This window comes from Melanostigma gelatinosum (genome assembly GCF_949748355.1).
Source record: "Melanostigma gelatinosum genome assembly, chromosome: 2".
Classification (NCBI taxonomy): domain Eukaryota; kingdom Metazoa; phylum Chordata; class Actinopteri; order Perciformes; family Zoarcidae; genus Melanostigma; species Melanostigma gelatinosum.
The window spans coordinates 26,099,580-26,121,108 of NC_136635.1; the positions used below are offsets into that span (position 1 = coordinate 26,099,580).

General features: G+C 41.6%; 1 protein-coding gene across 3 annotated transcripts; it reads right to left on the reverse strand.

Annotated features, from left to right (window-relative positions):
* Positions 1-1,831: 1,831 nt before the first annotated feature.
* On the reverse strand, positions 1,832-20,580 carry cyld (cylindromatosis (turban tumor syndrome)). 3 transcript variants are annotated; one of them, XM_079293775.1, is made up of 17 exons: positions 20,273-20,580; positions 18,968-19,503; positions 16,993-17,304; positions 14,951-15,056; positions 14,070-14,171; positions 13,365-13,481; positions 10,631-11,019; positions 9,464-9,629; positions 9,228-9,369; positions 8,518-8,640; positions 8,150-8,241; positions 7,912-7,978; positions 6,705-6,837; positions 6,021-6,129; positions 5,669-5,787; positions 5,060-5,276; positions 1,832-3,803 (listed from the first exon to the last, which is right to left on the reverse strand). In XM_079293775.1, exons 2-17 carry the CDS (start codon positions 19,457-19,459, stop codon positions 3,619-3,621), a joined length of 2,871 nt encoding a protein of 956 aa, XP_079149901.1. In that variant the 5' UTR covers positions 19,460-19,503; positions 20,273-20,580; the 3' UTR covers positions 1,832-3,618. The 3 variants fall into 3 exon arrangements, with proteins under 3 accessions (XP_079149901.1, XP_079149902.1, XP_079149903.1); XM_079293776.1 differs by lacking the exon at positions 13,365-13,481; XM_079293777.1 differs by lacking the exons at positions 13,365-13,481; positions 14,070-14,171.
* Between the last annotated feature and the right edge of the window lie 949 nt (positions 20,581-21,529).

A 21,529-nucleotide genomic window follows, 5' to 3' on the forward strand; every position in this document is an offset into this window, starting at 1 on the left:
GAGAATAACAATACTTGAGCCCATCTGTTCCTGTAGAACCAGCCCCGGCTAAATTATCACACACTACGAGCGGCTGGCATATGCTGTGGCATAAAGCTACAAGAGGGCATTGTGTGCCAGCTGTTCTGTTGACAAATACTTATCTGGCACTTCTGAAGTCAGCTTGCTAAGCTGGTTTCAAGTTTGACTCAAAAATAAACGAGGTAAGGCGTGGAATAGGGTTCCTGTGGGGGAGATGCATGTATAATACATGCCAATTTATCTCGGGGTATCGTTTTGTCAGAGACTGTCTGGGGAATTGGGTCACTGAATATCGACTTAATCTGAACATATAGGCCAGATAGAAGACTAAAGCCAACCAAGTGATCAAAACAGACTATACTTACTGTAATCTTTCACATCTTCCTGTCGGCATAACAAGCTGTGATCATATTGTTGTTGTATGTTCACAAGTCAGCGATGATCACTGTGTCAGAAGCCTAAATTGGGCTCGATCAAGGTAATCCTATCAGTAAAGAATCAGATCGTTGGAGTGGATAACACGCACCTTAAACATTGAAAAATACACCCAGAGGCCAGGTTTTACAAGGATTTACTGCTAAAGCCTCCAGAAACTCCCAGGAAAAACAATACAATATTAATAATAACAATAATAAGCAAGGGACCTCTTGAAAATATACAGACACTGCTTCAGCATGCAGCTCTGACAATCTCAGACCCAGTAGAAAACGCTCGTGAGGCCAGATATGTCCTTCACATTGTGTGTTGTCATTTCTTTGCTGAAGATTACAACACTTTGTATTTATTTTCCTTAATAGTGTAATAGTGTAATGAGATTTTCACCTCAACCAGCAGAGACACAAAACAGAGTCTTGCTGTAAGACATGACAATTGACAGGTCTGTGCCATACTAACTATATGAAGCTCTACCAACATCTATCATAGTGTTGATCAATTCATGGCCACATAACAGAACATGTTACATCAGAGAAAGTCTCAGTGGTCATGTTTCTGTATGCATTGCTGCTTCTTACAGTTTTTGAGGTAAGTTGACAGCACCCTGTTTGTATGTGAAATACATTTCTGAATTTCCCTCCACAATGTTTATTTTTTTTCTTCTTCTTCTTGTGAATAAATGTTTGTGACAAGGAGACGGCAATCCGAAAACTCACAAATCCCCTTCAACCTCCAACCCAAAGCAAGAGACTGCCCTCGATCCCCGATGCTACCCATGACATCACTGAGAACAATGCCGGTTACCCTTCAAAATGGGCTTTATTTTGTTAACATTTACAGGAACATCACTGACATTAATTTTCCACCCATTACATATGTCTATACTGTACAAATGCAACAGAAAAAAAACAAACAAAAAAACTTCAAAAATCCCATCCTCCGTTCTGAGACTTCTCTCAGAGAACAAGGCTCCAGTCAGTGACACACTTCAGCAGTGCAGAGAAAGGTTCACACAGGACGGTCCCGTCAGGATCCCTGGGACAGTGGAAACGACCACAGAGCTAAATGGAAGTTGTCAGCTGGAACCTAATTCATAAAAAAAAAACGCCCTTTCACACATTTTATCGCAACTAAATCATGATTAAGTTGTGATTTAGGAATATATATACATATAATATATATATATATAATATATATATATATTATATATATAATATATATATATATATATAATATATATATATATATTATATATATATATATATATAATATATTATATATATATTCCTAAATCACAACTTAATCATGATTTAGTTGCGATAAAATGTGTGAAAGGGCGTATATAATATATATATATATATATATATATTATATATATATATATATATATATATATATAATGCTGATGCCAACATGTGCAGTTCCTTGCCTTAATCCAATTTTGTGATGTAGAAAAACAAACTTCGTATCTCAATCCACGGTATGCTTTAGGTACTCTTTAAAATTGGAATACAACGGAATTTTTAAATAATGAATTAAAACGTTTTTTTTCTTTAAATAGGTATATATGGTGCCCCAAGGTTTCCAGCCTTGTGCCTCATTCATCACCCACCCTTTGTTAACTCTACACTGTTCAACGTGTCACTATTAACATTCAGTAGTTGCTATGAGATGGCGTAAACTACAATAACTCACTTCAATGTGCTGAGAAAGAAAGAGGAGTCGTCCCCCACACCAGTATCATCAACCCCGTTCCATTTTCTCTCAAAAAGGGACGACATAGGAGTTTGTAATATGATTAGAATACAATAAATAAGATTTGATCACAAGTGTTGTGTTATCTGGTGCGTGGCTGGGAACATTGCATGTCACATCTTCACGGAAGGCAGCGAGAGTCAATACTTGCCCAGACGGGCCAAGAAAAGGCTCCGTAAACAGAAAATATAATTTAGATTAAGTCCTCAACGCAACGGGGTTTTAAGACATAACAAAAAACACTGCATGTGAAGTTCTTCACATCATACTCTCATACTTTAAAGATAACAGCCAGACTTTTCCAGTATTTCACCTCATTGACCCTGTGAATGCATGGAGTGCTCCACCAACCAGCTCTACAACAGGAGCCATTGTACAAGTCTCCCTTCCATGCGTTTATCTGGCATCTACTCTGCATTAGCAATGCAGAGCGCTCTTTACAGCTACAGAGGAGAAGCACATTTGTATTCTGGAACACAAAACTCTGATGTCTCCCAACCAACAAATTAGCACTCACTGTGACTTCCAATGGGAGAAAAAAAGAAAGAAAAAAGAAGCAAAACCTAAATGTTTCCTGATAGGTCCACTTGGGGATGGAGCAAATGTGCAGCACTGGTTGAGCAAGTATGCAGTAAAACGTGAGACTTTTACAATGGCTACATCTGTTTCTGCAAAACATGTACTGTAAAGACATTTATGATGGGGAAATATGCAAACCGGTTCACTCTGGTCGGAAGGATGACGTCTATACCGTTGATGTTACTACCTGGAGAAATCTATGCTACTAAGAGATTTTACACAAGTTTTTAGAACAGTACACACAGGTTGGGTGAGGATCTGCACACTGCATTGCTTCCTTAATGTAGCATTATGGAACGCGCCCGTCTTTTACAGTGATTAAGAATAGCAGGACTCCTCTTTTCTTAAGGTAAATGAGGTGGCCAAGGTCCTCCCACGAGTTCATCTTGTTTTTGTTGCACGTGTTGTGTCAGCCGCGGCGATGCGATGCGAGCCCTCACGTCCATCTTCACCCACTTCCTCCCTGAACAGGGAGTGAATCTTCATAAGGCCTACCTTTTGCTTCATCATCCACCACCAATGCTCAGCTGTGAGCCACAGGGTAGCTACATGGGCCTACATGAAGAACACAACACTTCAACTAATGCACAGTGCAAATAGGCTCCTCCCCCCCTCTCTTCCATCTCTCCAACCTCCAGAGATGGGCAGGCATTGAGGAGAGGTGGGGTGGAGAGGGTTAACTCTGGACAGCACCCCTGCTGGCTGGCAGCCTTTTCGTCTTTCAGTTTTTTTATTTTTCATTTTTGGTCTTTCTGGGAATCTCCTGCCCTTGGGGAGGGGGAGGTGGTGTAGCTGAGGGGCAAGGGTGGAGGGGCAGGGTCGAGGAGTCTACTTGTACAGGCTCATGGTCGAGCTCTGGTACATGCACATGTACGCATCACACAGCAGGCGTCGGGCCTGGCCCTGCATGCTCTTGGGATCCAGGGAGTGCAGCTCCTCTGGGGTCATTTTCAGGTAGGCCTCCACCTCCGGACAGGGAGACACCTGCGGGATGTTGAAACCGTTCTGCCCTCCTGCAAAGCCACATGCACGGTCATTGGAAACAATGGGATCATTTGTAACAGCGAGGCCTTAGTCGCATCATATTCACAACGTATTCCTTGCGTTTGGAAGACCAAATTACTAGTTCATGCAACCCGGTCACATCAAACAGTGACCCAGAAGTTGCAAATGGCAGACATGAATGTAAAATACTTTTTAAAAATACTTTTAATGTTGATTTCTTCTTTCCAGGACTCATTACGTTGTTTTATTTTAAAATGACACATTTGAGTTTTTTGGGCCAACATAAAATAATTAGTCATTAGAGCTTTTCAGGCAAAAATCCCTCCAGTAGTTCCAATAGTGAGTATTTGCCACATTTTCTCGGCCAACAATAATCTATTAATTATGAAAAATAATTTAGAAGGGAAAATATTCTATAGTAGCAGCCCTAAAATAAATTTTACCCAAGTCAGATTGGAGCTAAATTTAGTATAGTAGGACCTTCAGAATCCGGCTACTGGTCTATAAAGCAGCACTGAACGGTTTGTTTGGCTTCTCAGTACGTTTCTCGCTCACTGACTATAACCCAATCAGGTCTCTGTACCCAGAATTAGATCCAGGTCCGGTGAGTGTGCCTTCAGTTACTGTGGTTGTGTTCTCTGGAACAAGCTGCCCGATGACTTGAGGTCCATCACAACCGTGTCCATATTCAAAAGCAAACTAAAAACATTCCTATTCTCCCAGGATTATGGCCAATTACTGTGCGTGTGTGTGTGTTTCGGGGCTTTTATTTGATTGTGTTGATGTTTTGGTTATTACTGCTCTGTGGTCGGGTGTATACTACTGTATTCTTATATTTATTTTGTTTATGCTCCCAATGTTCTTAAGTTTGACTATATTTTTATATTTTGTCTTTACATTTAATGCGCTTTGAGTTTATATGTAATAAAATGTGGTATATAAATACAATTGTCATTGCTGTTGTTAAAGGCGCTGTGGCAATCATGTCTGACATGAAGAATAAATAGTCGCACTGTCTCTCAAAGTCTTACAGTACGATACAACGTGACAACAAAGCATAACTTTGGTTCAAAATTCAAACAAACAATTTAAAGTAATTGCACGAGTGCATGAATGTCTTTTTGTATAGTGATTAATTAGTTTAGTGGTTCTGAGGCCCTATTAATACCATCTTCTTTCACCCGTGTTTAAAAAAAAAAAAAAAATTTCCTGTACATATCCTGGGATCTCATTTCAAGCACCAGTGTGATGCCATGACACCTACCATCACGGTCAGCCATACTGTCGAAGAAGAGCCAGGCGGAATCTGCGCTGCCGTACTTTACGAAGGCCACGTAGTGACTGGTTTCGATGCACAGCACGGCGAACAGCTCCATCCTCTGGCGGGGGAAACTGCCCTGCCGCCCCGTACCGTCTTGCAGCTCCTTGGGGACAGACAGTTTGCCGTGCCGATGGGCTTTCCTCCTCGGGTGGAGGTGAACCTAAATCAGTACAAGCAGGTACACGCCATCACAAAAGACAGTTTGTTACTGTGGCCTATTAATGTTTAAACATTTTTAACATCATTAAATATCACAGGAAATAAAAGCTTTGAAGTACATTTGTGGATTCATCCTGCCAGATGAGCAATTTACATATAAACCGAACAATATTTTAGTGTATGCACTGAGTAATGTGAGTGTGAACAAGTGAAATGGTGGGACCATGTGTTACACTCTGCTGAAGAAGCCACTCTTCTGCAACATAACTTGAGGCTGCACTGAGACAGATTGATTCCTTTGGATTTGGCGCCACCAAATGGATGATCCTGACCCACACTTTACAGCTTGGTTTCTGTTGAATCGGTGTTGCAATAATGCCCTCTGTTGTTTACCTGTGTATTGCACTTTTCACAAAACTGTTTAATCTTGCCCGCCGTGATATCCCCGTCCTCATAACAGTCTCGACACTCGTACAGAGCCAGGCCTCCGCAGATACGACATTCCCTTGGAGCTGGATAATAAAAAGAAAACACATCGATTTATTCTGCCTGACACGCTGCACAAAAGTTCTTTAGCCAGTTTGGAAACAAGAAAAAAAAAGGTTCCTTCATCTTAGTTGAGTAGCAGCAGTGACAACTCAGCGGGATTTCATTACCAAACGCCACACGGCTCTGAAACACCATCGATCGACAAGAACACATCACACGAACACACTGGAAAAAAGCATTACTGGCTACAACTCACTGTCTTCAAGAAGGTCTGTGATGTCTAACTCTAGCGAGGGGAAGATCTTGTTGAACATTTTGAAGTCCTTGCCAAAGCGGGGCATCTGGATGATAAGGCAGGAGGGAGCCTGGCGGTCAGGAAACACAGGGAAAGAGAAAACTTATGTGGTCATCAGCAAAGCAGCAGAGCTGATCGTCCACATTTAAACCACTTTAAACATAGTAACTATGTTTATTAATGCAATTCATGTCAGTGGAAACCATGACGATTGGCTGATTGCCTTGGCCTCAGCTAACAAACAAATAAACTGTAGATCACTGCATGGGCCATGAACTCTCCCTTTCTTTTTTTACCAAAAAAGCATTTTGTTCTCCTCATCAACATTGAAACTAAAATACTCACGCTCCAATTTAATCAACTTTAATTTAGGAACAATAACAAATATATTAATACTTGTATAGAAACACAGGGGGGGAGCCATTGCTTTTCCAAAACACTGGACACGCTAAAAGTACCTCAGGAGTATTTCCAGATGATTCGTTTGTTTTTCACAATTTGTTGCGGTACAAAATGATATAATGCTAATCAAATAATTTAACATTTTTATACTTTATGTTTTCATAAATACATTGTACATGTACACCAATCTTTCTACTTGCCTCAAGCTAATCTGTTAAAAAAATAAAACGAAATGAAATTCACCTCGGCAAACTTGAGGTCGCTGTTGATGAAAGACCACTCGAGGAGCTGCTGGATGGTGGGAACGCCCACCTTGTCCTTCTTGTCCATAAAGATCTGGTAGAAGTAACAGTCCTGGACCTTCTGTCCTGCTGACCTGGAAAACAAGTCTTATTCAATCTTCCTTTCTCAGGGGGACAAAGATATCAGGACATCTGTAATCTGTGCAGATATTAAAAGAACTTCCTGTCGTACCGATGAGAGATATTCATCTCACCGACACAAAATATCAGTGGATTCTATTCTTAAAGCTTTAACACTTGAGGCCGACCCGTTAGTAATTCTAACTATTCCATACCAAAGAGCAGTTTACGTAGTAGATATGGATTAAATCTGTAAAGGTTAATCTAAATCTATACTATTTTTCATGACCCCTAACTCTATTTTTAAATAACTTGAAGAATTTTCGAAGATTGAATAAGACTTTTCTATGAAATGTGTATAAATAATCTAAATAAATGACTTATTTTACGACAACAACAGAGAATTTGTATTTTTCCATTGAAAGCAGTTGAACGTTGACATCAAAGTGCCTGATGCTCAGAAGTTGAACTGCTTGACATTTGAGAAACACATGTTCTGTACCCTGTGCCTGACAAACTGCAGAATGTATTTCTAGTCCAGGTACATGTTTCAGATTAGTCACGTTATATGACGTGGCTTTACAAAGCTGTGAGTCGGACACTTCTTGGCTTTGGTATGAAGGAACTACTATGGAAATACTACTACATAACACTGTCATGCAGTAGACCGAATGTTCATCTGAATTGCAAAGACCATAAAACATGACTACAAAGGGAGTTTTCATGTCGTGAGCAAAAAACAAAAACCACCTACAGTTAAACCACTTTGCCCACACTGTCTGCCATTCAATCTCCAGCAGAAGCGCTGCAGCAGAAGTGAAACAATATGCGACTGAGAATCTGCACACTGCAGGCTTAAACAAGGCCCGGTTCAATTCTGTGGTTTAGCAGCAGTGATGTGTTCGGAGCTGTATTTGCAGAGTGGCAGAGTGACATGTCCATGTCATATGTGAGAAAAGAAACATGCATCACAAAACATTTTTGTTTGCTTGGTAAGTCAACATTGTGCCGATGTCTCTTTGTGCCTTTAGAAGAATCCAAGAAGAGGTCATGCATCTCCCCCCCCCCAAAAGGCAACAGACCATTACCTTAGCTTCAGCAACGGATCCACCCTCAGTATGTGATGGAAAAGGATGTTAAGGAACTCCTCGGGATCTGCAATAAAAGATGTGCTCAAATGAGATGTGAGGCAACGTTCCTGTGAAGTCGATGACATGAATGTGTGTCCAATACAAAGAAGTTGAAACAATCGTCGCGATACAGTCAAACTCATGACAATGAGCACAGTGAGAAGCTGTTGAAAGTTATCGGTCCCATTCTGCCCACCTTTCTCTTCAGATGTAAACCCAGAGGCAGCTTCTACATTCTCCAGGATCCTCCTGAGCTTCATGACTTTAGTAGCACAGACATACCCATGTCTGCAGGACAGAGAACAAACAAGTTACAAGCTAGCAAAATGCTTCATATTTGGGTTAGTGACATTAGCTCTGCTCGGGAAATGTTGCATCAGATGTTACAGTCAGGGTTCGATGATGAAGTAAATAATGCAACTTATAATATTCCAGTTTTTATTTATTTATTTATCTGAAACTTAAGCATTCTTGTCTTGATCATCTTTAGCTTCCTGTAAAAAATAAATCAAGTCAAAACACTGTGAGCCATGAGTACGTATGCAAGAAACCACTCTGACTTACATGCGCAGGGGGTTGACGATCTCTGTGCGTAACAGCTCTTGGGTCTCTCTGTAATACTCCACATCTGTCTTGGAGCGTGGTCTCAGCAGAACCGTGTCCAGTACAGAGCTGAAGGAGAACAGACTGCAGAGCAGATTATGCATCACAGAATTAATTCATCACTGATATTCATGTTTCTATAGAAGATAAACGAGGATTCACCCTGATCTTTGGCCGGCATTGAAAAAACAGACATCATCCAAAAATATGAACGTTCATATGACGGATTTAATGTTTGTTCAGTTACATTTGTATTTATTGTATAGTTGATATAAAAATAAAAATAAACATTCTACTCATTAAATACTTGTGTTTTTTATCATTTCATTCGTCAAATGGTCAAATGTAAAAGGTCAAAACTCCAAACTGGTCGAAGCATCTTCAGAGCATGGGATCTCCTGTAGTTTGGGTTGACTGCTTTGTTCAATAGCCCTTTGGCAGTTTGGCAAAAACAACAGATGAGCCACTATCCACCGACCTGCCCACAGCCGGAATACACACCTCCTGTTGGAGCCGGTGGGCAAAGTCAAAACAGTTTACTAATAAGCTTCTGCCTCTGGGCAAACAGCACTGCTGGCAGAGGAAGCACTATATCGTCAATCAATATGACTGAAGTCCAGAGACGTAAATATAACATGGAGTGAACTGTAGCTGATGAAGTATTTACTGACCAGAAGAGGGTTGAATCCAGGTAGCAGGAGTTGTAGTGGCCCTGGATGCCTTTCTTTTTTCCTACCATGACATCCAGACCATCATTCTCTGTGCGGGGAGGCGTGTTCTCGTGTACTACCTCACTTAGGTACCCCCCAAATGCTGCACAAACACACAGCACAAAGTGTAAAGCTTTTCTTGGAGATAACAGTTCATTTGGTGCATTGTCTCAATCATCCCAGCTCTACTGACTCACCGATGGAGTTGCACCGCTCTATGGGGTTGGAGGAGTGATGCAGGGACGGGAAGCGGGAGTCGGGCCGGCAGCACTTGAGCTTAACGAACAGGGCCTTTTTGGGGGGGCAGGTGAAGTACCGCGTACCTTTGAAGGTGCCGTCAGTGCAACCGGGGCACTCTTCCTCCTGGAGGAGAAGATCAAGATATAGAATAGATTTGAATGTATTCAGTCCTTTTCTGCATGCTTTAGGTCGTACGTAGGACTGCCTGATGTGATAGTTTTTGTAATTGACTTTGTTTACCAATTTTTTTTAATAGTGATTGGCTGCTTCGTGACAAATATGTTGCATTTTACTCAGACCTTCTACTGTCAGTGGCCCATGTGCATACAAACTATCAACAGAAAAATATAAATGTAGAATTGTGTTCAAATGATTCGTTCAACATGTTGGAAAATAAGTTGATTTGCTTTTTGGCTGTGACTTTCCTCAGTCTTGTCGTCACCATGAGGCTGCCATGCAGCCAGCAGAGAATAGAGGAAGTCACTGTGCCCGGTTAGTTACACCCCCGTAAAATCTATCTTTATGTCATTTTTACACTTCGTATTTTTGTATTTAGTGAGCTTTAGAGGTTCTAGAAGGCGGATTTAAGTTTCTATATTAAAGCCAGGCCAGCTGTTTGCAGTCCTTATGCTAAGCTACCCAGCTGCTGGCTGTAGCATTATATTTAACCAACAGATATGAGAGCATTAAAAAGATATTTTCAGCCAACTCTCTGCAAGAAAGCAAATGAGCATATTTCCTAAAAATGTCAAACTACATTTTTAACTAAATGTTCTATAAATGAAGCAAGCAATGTGGTGACACATTTGTTTTTACCTGAACAGTTATGACATCAACATGGCCCAAAATAAGTCCAAAAAAGTCCTCATCAACCAGGGACATGCAATACATGTGTGGATGATGAAAACAAGCTCAAGTTAATCATGTTTGGCAGATATTTTTGTGGTCATCGGTGGGGTTACAACATTCCGTTAATATTTAAGGTGTAAACTTTGCATGGGAATGAACGGAAATGTATGGTGAATTCATGGGAAACAACAAGAATAAGATGGAAATATAGGGTTTATCTGTTCAGGCTGGAAACTAGATCAAACTTCCAAGTTTACATTGCTGTGTTGCCTTACCAGCTCTAGCCCAGCCAAAGGCTCCAGCAGGCCAGGAGGAAGGCCCACCCAGCGGATGACACCACACAGAGGGGGGTTCTCCTTCACCTCCACCAGAGAGCCCACCTCCAGACCTGGCTGTCCTCGGGGAGGCGTCGAAGGACGCGGTGAGGGAGGGGCAGGAGGCAACGGGGGCTCGGGCTGCTCTCCCATCACCGACTGGACAGAAAGGGAGAGAGGCCCATGGCTCATGCTGTCAATGGGCCCGGTCTTCCTGTTCAGGCTGAAGGGCAGAGAGTGGAACTTGTTGTCACTGGCCAGTGAGGCAGAGGGCGGGGCTCTGGAGGGCGGGGAGGACTGGTTAAAGTCAGGGGGCGTGTCAGTAAGTGACTTGGCGGGGTCCTCCCCAACTGCAGGAGAGAAACCAGAAACCAAAACTTATTGGACGTTCAACAGTAAAAACACCCCATACAATGAAGGCTGTCGTCACTATTGTAGAGATGTTGGTGTTTAAAGAGGAACTTAACATCAAGCTGAAAATCCCTCCTCTTTTTTTTTTAAAACAGACAACAGGAGAACTTGAATCACTGGAGGTCTGCAAAAACAAGATTTCCAGACGGTGTTGGTCCCGGTTTAATAAGCAAGGAATAAAGCAACCTGCACACTGGCAACTGGAGGTTTTTGGCTCCACAGAGATCACAGTTTTCATAAATTTCAACAGCAAAGATCTTTGATATTTTGTACCTGAACTATCTCAGCGTCTTGGAACATTTTCACACCTTGGTCAACTAGTGCTTTTGTCAATATGACATATATTACCAACGAATGGCTCGGATTGGAGACATTCTTATGTTTAAAAACTGTTGATGAACCTCTTCAATTCCTAAAGGGGAGGAGCCACAGTCCAGACTCAGGTGTGAAAAAGCCCTTTGTTGAGACATGACGTCTGGTGTGCAGACTCCTCTTCCCATCTGATGGTGTTCTGCAACGTGCTTCACTTTGCTTCAAACTCAGATTCTTCCGTTTAAATCCATGCATTTGCGAAGGGGAGTGTCACTTTATCTTAGAATTCACAAAAGAAGAATACCTTGCATACCTACCATGACAGTTGAGTCGCACTCTTTGCTAAAGCTAAAAACTGGAGTATTTTGAGAGTCGTTGAAGCAAACACTTAAAGGCAGATGGAACTTTACACATCACCCTTTGAGACAAGTGTTCATTCAAGAATGTCATGCCAGACGACATGGATTCTTAAATAAAGTGGCATTCCCCTTTAAGCTTATATACATCCACACCTGAACTATTCCACCACTGAGACAACCAGAGACCATTGATCATTTTGTGACAGAAATGGAAGCACCATAATCACAAAGACAAATATCCCAAAACGTGGAAAGTGACCCTGAGGAAATGATGATACATTCACAGGATGAGTAAGCAGTTGTGAAAATGGCACATGAGCCATTTAAGACTGACCACTACTAATACTTTTACAGACACTCAAGTAATCGGTTTGCCTGGAGAGGAGGCAACACCACAGTTATTTTTACTGTCCTCATTTTGATGAGTATTCTAGATTTCAGAGCTTGCACATGCTCGTAGATCTGAGGTACATCACCTCTTGTGCATCTTGTTTTGCTTCTTCCTTTTTGCTTGATTTGTGATGTCTTCTGGTTTTGAGTTATGCATTTATTCATGATTAGAACATGAATGGTATGCAGAACGGGACCAGAAACAGAATATTGAGTTAAGATCCAGTGAAAATCTGCCTCCACCATCTTGACTACAGGTGACGTTTCAGAAAACGGATCAAATTCTTCACAACTGACACGCAACGGTGATGCCACAAGCAATGAACTCGTGTCCCGTGAATGAAAATACCAAAACAACGACACAATGTGCGGGACTGAATCAGTGAATGAGTCGTAGAAATAAAGGCTTTTACGAATGCTTTGGCTGGCAAATAGCATGACACGGAAACGTTAATCTTAAAAAAGGCAATCTGCAGCCAAAGACAACAGCCAGTTAAGGAGTTATTTGCAGCACTGAGCATTATTAAAAGCCTCGGGGCGACACCAACTACTCCATGCAGGTGGGACATCACATTGAAATGGTAATGAAGGACACGACGAGTGGAAAGGTTTTCATAGCAAGCTACTGCAACAAACTACGAATTGTTGTTTTTCCGCATTTTATTTTATCCCAGAATATAATAATTACAGTACATAACCTATATACACAAACAGTGATTATATGTTGTAAGGAACTCCATTTCTCCCACCTGTTAAAAAAGTTCAAACAAGGAAAGACTAATCTAATAACAATTAACATTGTTTTCCTGATTTATTAAATGATAAATTAAACGTAAGCTTAATGTCCACTGCATTCACAGTCGATGTTTAATGTGCCCTGTTACACTATGAAATATCCAAAAATCTGATTATGTGAAACACATTTTTAGCAGGTGGGAGAAATAGGTTTGCATGAATGACTTTACCGATTGCTAAAACATTCTACAATCTATTGTATGTTACTTTAGAAGGACAGCAACCCGCTGTACCAGAGTATTTATGTTTTTTAGTACAGGGGTGGCCCAGCAGGAATGGAAACCCTGATCCTGCCAATGTTAGTAAATCAAAAGTATATAGTGTAGTATATTAAGGTGAGCCTTAGGGAAACGGATTAGTCTGTAACTTGTTGTAAGCAGGAGCTTGCCGGTAAGATGGTTGACATCCCATGAGTCCCCGTGTTTTACCTTCATCAATGTACCATGTGCTTTTGGATTTGGACTGGGCAGGGGGATCAACAGAGCTGCCATTTAAAGTATAGTAAAATTCAGACTTGCTTCTACTGCCACACTGATGACCTAATCCTGTAAATAACACAAGTACATGAAGAAAACACACAGATAAGCACACGTGTGTACGTGTGTGTGTGTGTGTGTGTCTTTGTTTGAGAGCAGACCGAGTGAGAAATAAAAGGGTAAAGAATCGTAGAATCTTTTTTTTGTTTTCTTTCTAGAAATAAAGTAAATGTATCGTCAACTGCAGTCGGTTTTCTGCATAAAAGGAACACAAAAAGAGACAATAAAAGCGGTCAGGGTAGTAACACATTCCATTCACATCAAATCGAAGCCTCGTCGACATGAGTTTCTGATATTTTGTGAAAAATGGAGTTAAGCATGTCCTCTGTTATTATTATCTTTTTCGAGATTTTCCACCAAAAGTGTTTTTTCCGTTGTTATTCTCAGCTTTAATTACCTAACTATTTCAAGTTTGACTGAAACTTTTTTTTCCCTCTAAAACAGTGAAACCAGCACATAACAAAAAGTACTTTGATCGCTTTTAACATTTGTAGAATCTCAACTAACAATTTTGATGGAATGCTCCTTTAAGAATGATCATCACACCGAGCAGTTGGTACATCAGTTAACGTTAGGGTCGTAACAGCAGTGCAGTACCTTTGCTCTTTGGTTTGCTTTGGCCAGAGGACGACTTGTCACTGTTGGTGCCTCTGGGGCCAAAACTGTGCTTTTGCAGCCTTTGGTCCTGCATGGAATATTCTGCACAGCCCAAAAATACATCCACATTAGAGGCACAACACCCCCATTGGCCTACGTTAAACTGCCATGCACCAGATGTCATCCACAGCCCACTTGCAATGCATGTATGTAGTGCATATTTTCCCCTCAACTGTTTTTAATTTGTCACCGCAGTTTGATAAATACAAGTCATTCAAACAACCACCAAGACATATAAAGACTCTGTATTATGTTCTGTCTAATGTAATAGACATTTAGCCAATGACAACAGATGTGTTGCTTATGGAAGGTTCCAGAAGATGTTGAATTTAACTGCACACTGACATAACTTTGACTGTAAGTTTTCTACTGTTTTTCTCTTTCTCACTGGACTGTCTAGTATCTGAAGCGTGACGAATAAGGAACAAATGAAGAACAAATTATGTTTAGTGTATATTTGAAAGTAGCTCTACTTGGTGGCAGCATGTTTCATGTAGCCTGAAATTTGCAAAATAAAGAATCTTCAAGATTTCCCAGATGCAAGTCTGAATAATCAGAGAGGCAGCCGTAGCACACAAACAAATCAATATGCCAATGTGGGGAACAAAGAGCCCGAGTATCTCACTTGACTTGCAAAAACAAGTGAGACATCAACACAAAAGGCTCTCTGTTCCCGGTGCAAGCAAAACACAAACTCAGAACGCTCGGAGGGAGCTCAGAGCTGGTCCAAGGCAGGCACAGCTGAATGTTTTCAGAAACTGTTGACGTTTTCACAACACACACATGGTCCATAAACAAGGGACGAATACTAGGTGACTCACCTGGCATTACGTCACAGATGGGGACGAGTCGAGTGTGCTCCAAACTGGCGAAATTACACAGCAACTTCCCATCAAACACACCGTCCCAGTCCCCGATGGGATTGTCCTGAAAGAGTTGGAGACATGAGAACCTTATAACTCTGCCAGGCGTTCTTCATCTCTGCAAAAACTGATCAGGTGCCACACGTGCTTCTTCGCCTACTATCTTCTTGGAGGTCTTTTGTCTTATCGCTCGAAAAAAACAACAACAATGCTCAAGCTTGATGCTCTGTATTGTTATGATCCAAACTGCTCATCTCATCTTCTCCACCAAAACAACAGTTCTTGAACAGGTGCTCTGCTGTCTCTGCAAAAGGACACAACCACACTGTTCTCCTTCTTCACTTTGGATTGCAGGACTCTGCTCCAGCGGGGTAATCTACGGTAGGCGCGAGGCCAGTGCCACTAGCTAGAGAAGGCAGGGCGAGGCTGGACGCAGAATGAGGCAGAGCAGTGGGCTCTCCTCAGCTGCCTGCTGGCCCCTTGCCATGCTGTTGGGTCATACAGCACTAAGTCTTTACCTCACTCCCCGCGTGACTGCCTTGCCTTTGTGTGGGTGGCTCAGATGCACCGAGTGGGCCGCCGCCGCTGCTGTTGCTGTTGTTGTTGGTGCTGCTGCTAACGATCAGCAGTCAAATGCCTCAGTTATGTGTTTCAATCTCTCTATGACTACAATACCTCTCCCGCCTGACAACAGTAGTCATAGATACCAGCTACTGTGATCCCAGGCAACAAGACATGTTCCCTCAACATACAGAGAAACGGTCATGAGACAAACACAAACACAGGCAGGTCATGACAGAAGTCATTCATTCTCATAATTTCAGTCTGAAGCTGACATTTCTGCGCCTCTACTGAGTCGAAGGACAGTCCACATAAACAAACTACAACAAAGATGGCGGAGTATCCGGTCGTGATTGAAACATCTCACTTCGTTATGAACAGCGACCTAAATGTAAACCTGAGCAGGTCAGAACATTTGACACTAAACACTAGCATTGAACTAGGGATGTTTGAAGATACTGCATCGATTATCAAACACTGTATTACATTTGTAATTAATAGTTTACGTGCAAAGAACACCTCAGTTAATAGGAAGGTTTTACATTAGGGCAGTACGTTTCCGTTCCAGTGTGACAGCTCTGGTTTGAACGAACTCTGTTTCCATCGTTAGTGAGTGAATTGTTACCTAAAGCAATAACACTGAATGGTGGAGCACAGAATACGTCAACAATAAGAAATCTGAATTTTAACTCGTGTGAAAGACATTTGTGTTCATAATAGAGTTTCCAGGTGAATGCAAACGGCTAAATCTCTTCTTTTTCAATTAGATTAAACTTTTGTTGTCATTGCACAGAGTACAGGTACTGAGACAATGACATGCAGTAATTCATCTTTGGTTAGTTATTTAATCACGCCCGATAAGCATGTTAACCAGCAGCCATTCCCAAGCTACTGCACTGATACAATGATTATTTTATATACTCAACATGATCAAAGTGGCGACTAGTTGTCTTCTTAAATTTAATTCTCACATCCTTACTTTTCATCAAGCTCATCAATTAACATGTATGAAAAACCTTCCTGTAAAAAAACAAATTGCCGTTTTACGAGGGTTCATAAGACGGACTGTTTCTTGGTCGGTACAAGTTGCTGAGCGATCAGACGACACTCCACAAAGTTACTGATTCCTACAAAGAAAGAGTCCTTGTTTATGTACTAAGATGAGTTCGCCGGCTGCTGGCCGTAGCTTCATATTTAGCGAACAAACATGAAAGTTCAGCAGGAAAGCGAAAACATGCGTATTTCCCAAAAATGTTGAAGTTTTTCCATGAGGGAAACATTGTCTGGGAGAAAATTGGTTCAGAACTTCATTCCTTCCTTCATTTGACGGCAGCAGGAATATTAGATTGTGTATATTTCCCTATTATTTTTTTCAGTTAACCTGCTGATTATACAGTTGTGGATACAATAACTGACTATTTAGAAAGAGCGTTACTTACCATGTCAACTCCAACATAGTAGCCCAGGCTCTCATTGCCCGGCAGCAGGTCACAAAAAATGATGGTGCCTCTCTCCGGCCCGTCCCTGGTCTGCACCAGGACCCTGGAGTTGATCTCCAGTGGAGGGAAGTCCGGCTCCTCTTCCACCAGGTTGACGTGGTCCACCTCCAGCTCGCCAAAGTCTTCGACATCCTCATCCTCCCAGAGTTCGAGCTTGTCCAGGGCCACAAACACACCGCACTCGTCCTCACAGCGGAAAAGTTGTCGGCCCTGGTAGGAGCCCTCCGTGAAGCCCTGGCCTCGGCCCTCCTCCTGGGAGACAGGAAGTAAAGGAAGGAGGATGAGACAAGTGTCCAGAGCGAGACAGAACAGGAGCAAGAGGGATGAGAAAATCATAAAAAAGTAGGGCAGGTAGCGAGGCTGCTTGCTCAGCATTTTTTCAGGGAAGGGAAGTCAACATCATAGAGCTGTGAGCGCATAAGATCGATCACTGCAGCAGGAATACGAGTTGATATACTGCAATGATGAATACATTCAGAAGGTTCTAGCACAGATGCTCTCACAAAGCATACAGTAACATCTTGTGCCTCTTTTCTCACATGCTTATTAGATATGAATTAGAGTCATCTCTAATTTGTAGGGGCATAAAATCTGAATTGTATCTGAAGCATGTGTGCAAACTGAGGCCTGAGCTACGGTCTGTAGGTTTGAGCTCCATCAGCCCACTCAAGAAGACGCCAGCTGGAAGAATAAAAACAACATTGTGCTGCAATAAGTGACCCTTTGTATTGTGTAACGTTGCTGTACATACAGTACAGAACGAATAGCGTGATGTCGAATAATCACATTTAGTGTTGAGATTAATGGAATAGTTAACACAAAGGTTCGCCCTTGTGTCAGTAAAAATACTGCTTCTTTGTGTCAGCCTTCTCTAAAATAACACGAAGACAGTCTATCTTTAAAGCTTAAGAAAGGGCAGGCAGTGAGAATAAACTTTGCAGACAATAACCGAAGAATGTTGACATCTCACAGACCAACATGTACTTCATTTAATCCCGCATTTTCAGCAAGTCAAAACTAATGTGATGCACAAAGTGCCGAGATGCGACATTGTCAAAGCAAATGGCATACAACTGTGAATAGTTAGCATTGCGCCTCGGCAGCTCTGCCTTGTGCTCTGTACAAACAGTCACCAAAATAGCTCGACAACAATCAGCAGAAACTTTGATTTGCTTCAGGGTCCAATTCATCCAAATGTGCTTTTCTCCCATGTATGTTGATACTAAAGTCTATTGAGCTTAAAATAGCATCAAGAACAGGAGTACAAACACTTCATTGTATTGCAATTGCCATGAGCACTGTAATTAATAAAGGCCCTGGTTGTACATCTCTTCTTAATAAATAAAGACAATGCATGTGTTTTAATTTGCTGTACTGTGGTTCTGATGTAGCTTTAAGCTTTAGAAAGAAAATCAGCTGGTTTCAAGATGCTCTCAAAAGCCAGTTCCTGGATGTTTATTTTGTATTGGATAAGACTGAAGTAATCTACACAAGGCTCACAGATGCAATCTGTTTTAACTGGTTTGAAACGTGAAGAACAAGGATTACATGTTTGTTTTTGACAGCTGATTTGAAATCTCAAATGATTGATGATGACCTTTGATGACCTTTAAAATTGGTATCCTATAAAAACAAATTCACAGTGGTGTTTGGTTGCAATTCTGATTTTGGTTCCATATCTGCACATATTGTTTTCAAGCTGCAGTGCCAGCTCAAGTTGAAACTGACTTTCTTCTGTTTTTATTGATGAGATATCTCATTTGTACTGTGCAACTTAATAAACAATGTCACCAACACAGAAATTAATATTTCTACCGTAGTAGAGCTCTCTTGCACCGATCACAGAGGAATCACAGAATAACCACGAAACCCTCTTTTAAAAAAAGAAAGAAACAAAAGACAAACTATTTCTCACCAGCAGCTCCACTCCAAACCAGATCCCAGAGAGGGCTCTGTCAGGGAGCAGCGAGCCCTTGAAGCGAACCACACCGGGCAGAGGTTCATCCCCTGAGAGCAGCTGGACGCGCACCTTCGACCCACAGTCAATATCACGGACGCGCTCTAGTCGGGACTTGTTGCAGAGGAGGGCATACCGCTCCTCACAGTTGGTGATTGGGAACAGCAGCTCAGCCAGCTTCTCATCCAGCTCCAAGACCTCCCTCTCGTCCAGGCTCAGCACCACATTGGTCTGGTCCAGGATGCGGAGACTTTTTTTGCCCTTGCATGGGGGCAGTGTTCTCCCCAGGCTGTTGCGCTCCTGGCAGGCCTGACAAAGACTGCCACGGGGGATCCTCAGGGTCTTCTGGGGAGGCTTCTCCACCGTACACTCCTTTACGACCATGTAGAAGCGCCAGTCCTCCCTGAAGCCCCCACTGGGCTTCTCCTGGCTCCACAGGGCAGAGCTCATGGCTGCATGCTATGCAGGAGGTCCAACATCAAGGCAAGCTTGACCTGTAGGAAGAAATAACAAATGACCACTTGAATGGGGACCTCAGTAAAGATCTATAATAATTGATGGAAATCTGAAAGGTAAGTTTATCTTTAAATTAAAAGATATGTGGATTTATTTAGCTAATGATGTGTACTCTCCCTATCTGCTGCCCAGTACCCCTGTTTTTTTAGCAGGTCCTTGTGTGACAATATACTCATATTCTGATTTGAATATTCCAAAAAATAAACAGTGAGTCAACAGTTGACTTATTCAAACACACAGGGCAAGGCTCAGATACCAGACAACTGGGTTTCCCCTGATGACACCTCAGAAATGATGATCAACCACAGAGTCAAGAGCACACTTCATCAGTCTTTTGTTTAAAGCATGACAGTATTGCTAACTTGGTTCGCATATAGTTGTTTTCAATAAATTGTGTAATGTCAGAGTACCACCATGATCAAATTGAAGTAATATTGTGTATGGCTAATGCTGTACAGTGCTAAGAAGCAGGTAGACAACTGAAAGTGATCTCAACCTGGCGCTGACCCCATGTGACGACCACAAAGATGATTACAATTGTGTTTATTCCAGTGTCGGCCTCGCGGACACCCATGTGATGACTCGTTTTCGTTGACATTTTCACTGACAACCAGAGCAGCAGTGTGTCATCGCCATGCAAACGCTGTCAGTCACAGGCCCTTTAAGAGAGGGAAGTAGCTGACGTACCGCCAGCTAAAAAGCCCCAAATAGTAATTTACGTTCAATACCAACGACGTGGACACTTACCTTTGATACGCGTCAGTTTCAGTTAGAGAATACAGGTGACTGTCATTTCAGGTGTCCATCTCATTTAGATACAGGCCTCTGGAAACAAGCTAGATTCCTCCCGTATTAACCTCTGATTAGCTCAGTGGCTAGCTGATGCTAGCGTCTAAACCAGCTCAGTATCACGCTAAAGTTAGCCTCGCGAGCTGACCGGTAGCAACCGGGCCGGCAGAGGACTGCCAATCTCGACAGTATGCTATCAGCATTTAGATAAATCTGCTCTCCATGGGAAATACGTGAAATAATACAGTTTCGCTACAGCTATGAGATATATTATTTACAGGAGACGACCTCACAAACCTAGTGTATGACATCATGCACTCCCTGACAGGCATTGGTCAGCTGTTTCGTTTCTGAGCGCTGATTGGCTGTCCATTATGTTTGTATCCAGGCACCGCTCTGTGGGGTTTTCCCATGAATGGCAGAACACGAGTTAGGTTGAGGTGTAGCTCTCAGGGCAAGATGATGCTGTCTCTGGCCAGGCAGTGGTGGAAGAAGTATTTACTGTGGAATATTTACTTAAATAAAAGAAGCAATACTAAATCAATTAAGAAATACCCTTTGGCAGTTAAGAACTTAAAATGTATTTAGAACTAAAAAAGTGTTATTGTCAGTAACATGTATGTATAATCAAAGTAAATGTGCTCAATTGATCTCTTTTAGAGTATTATACATTAATTAATGCATTTATATTATATTATTGGATTTTAGTTAGTCATGCATTCATATGTATGAAGCATGTCAATGTTGCAGCTGGTTGAAGAAGGGCTATTTACCACTGCGTAATATACTGTTGGGAGGTTATATGTCATATCTGTGTCATATTTTCTAACATGATCATATGTTTTGGATGAACAGTTTAGTCTGAAACTAGTAACTATAGCTGTATATCTATATATGTACATATAGTTCAATCAGATAGTTCCCTCTAATATGTAGTGATGTAGAAGTATAAAATAGCATAAAATCGAAATAAGTGCAAGTACTTGTCAAAACTGTACTTAAGTATTGTGAATATGTGTAGTTACTTTAATAATACTATTATTAGCAGTAAGGCAAGGCAAGGAAAGTTTATTTGTATCGCACAAACATTTCAACAACAAGGTAATTCAAAGTGCTTCAGTAGTAGTAACAGTGGTGGTGGTAGAGGTGGTGTGGTTTTATGTGATCGTATCACAACCTACACCTTCAAAAGAAACCCAAAACAAAGGTGGATAT

Bases quoted from the DNA above. Each gene is read 5' to 3' on its own strand.
- cyld (XM_079293775.1), bottom strand. From the start codon at position 19,459: ATGAGCTCTGCCCTGTGGAGCCAGGAGAAGCCCAGTGGGGGCTTCAGG. The intron at 14,172-14,950 runs GTGAGTCACCTA...TGGGCTGTGCAG, and splicing joins CATCTGTGACGTAATGCCAG to AATATTCCATGCAGGACCAA. The intron at 5,788-6,020 runs GTGAGTTGTAGC...TTTATTATCCAG, and splicing joins CACAGACCTTCTTGAAGACA to CTCCAAGGGAATGTCGTATC.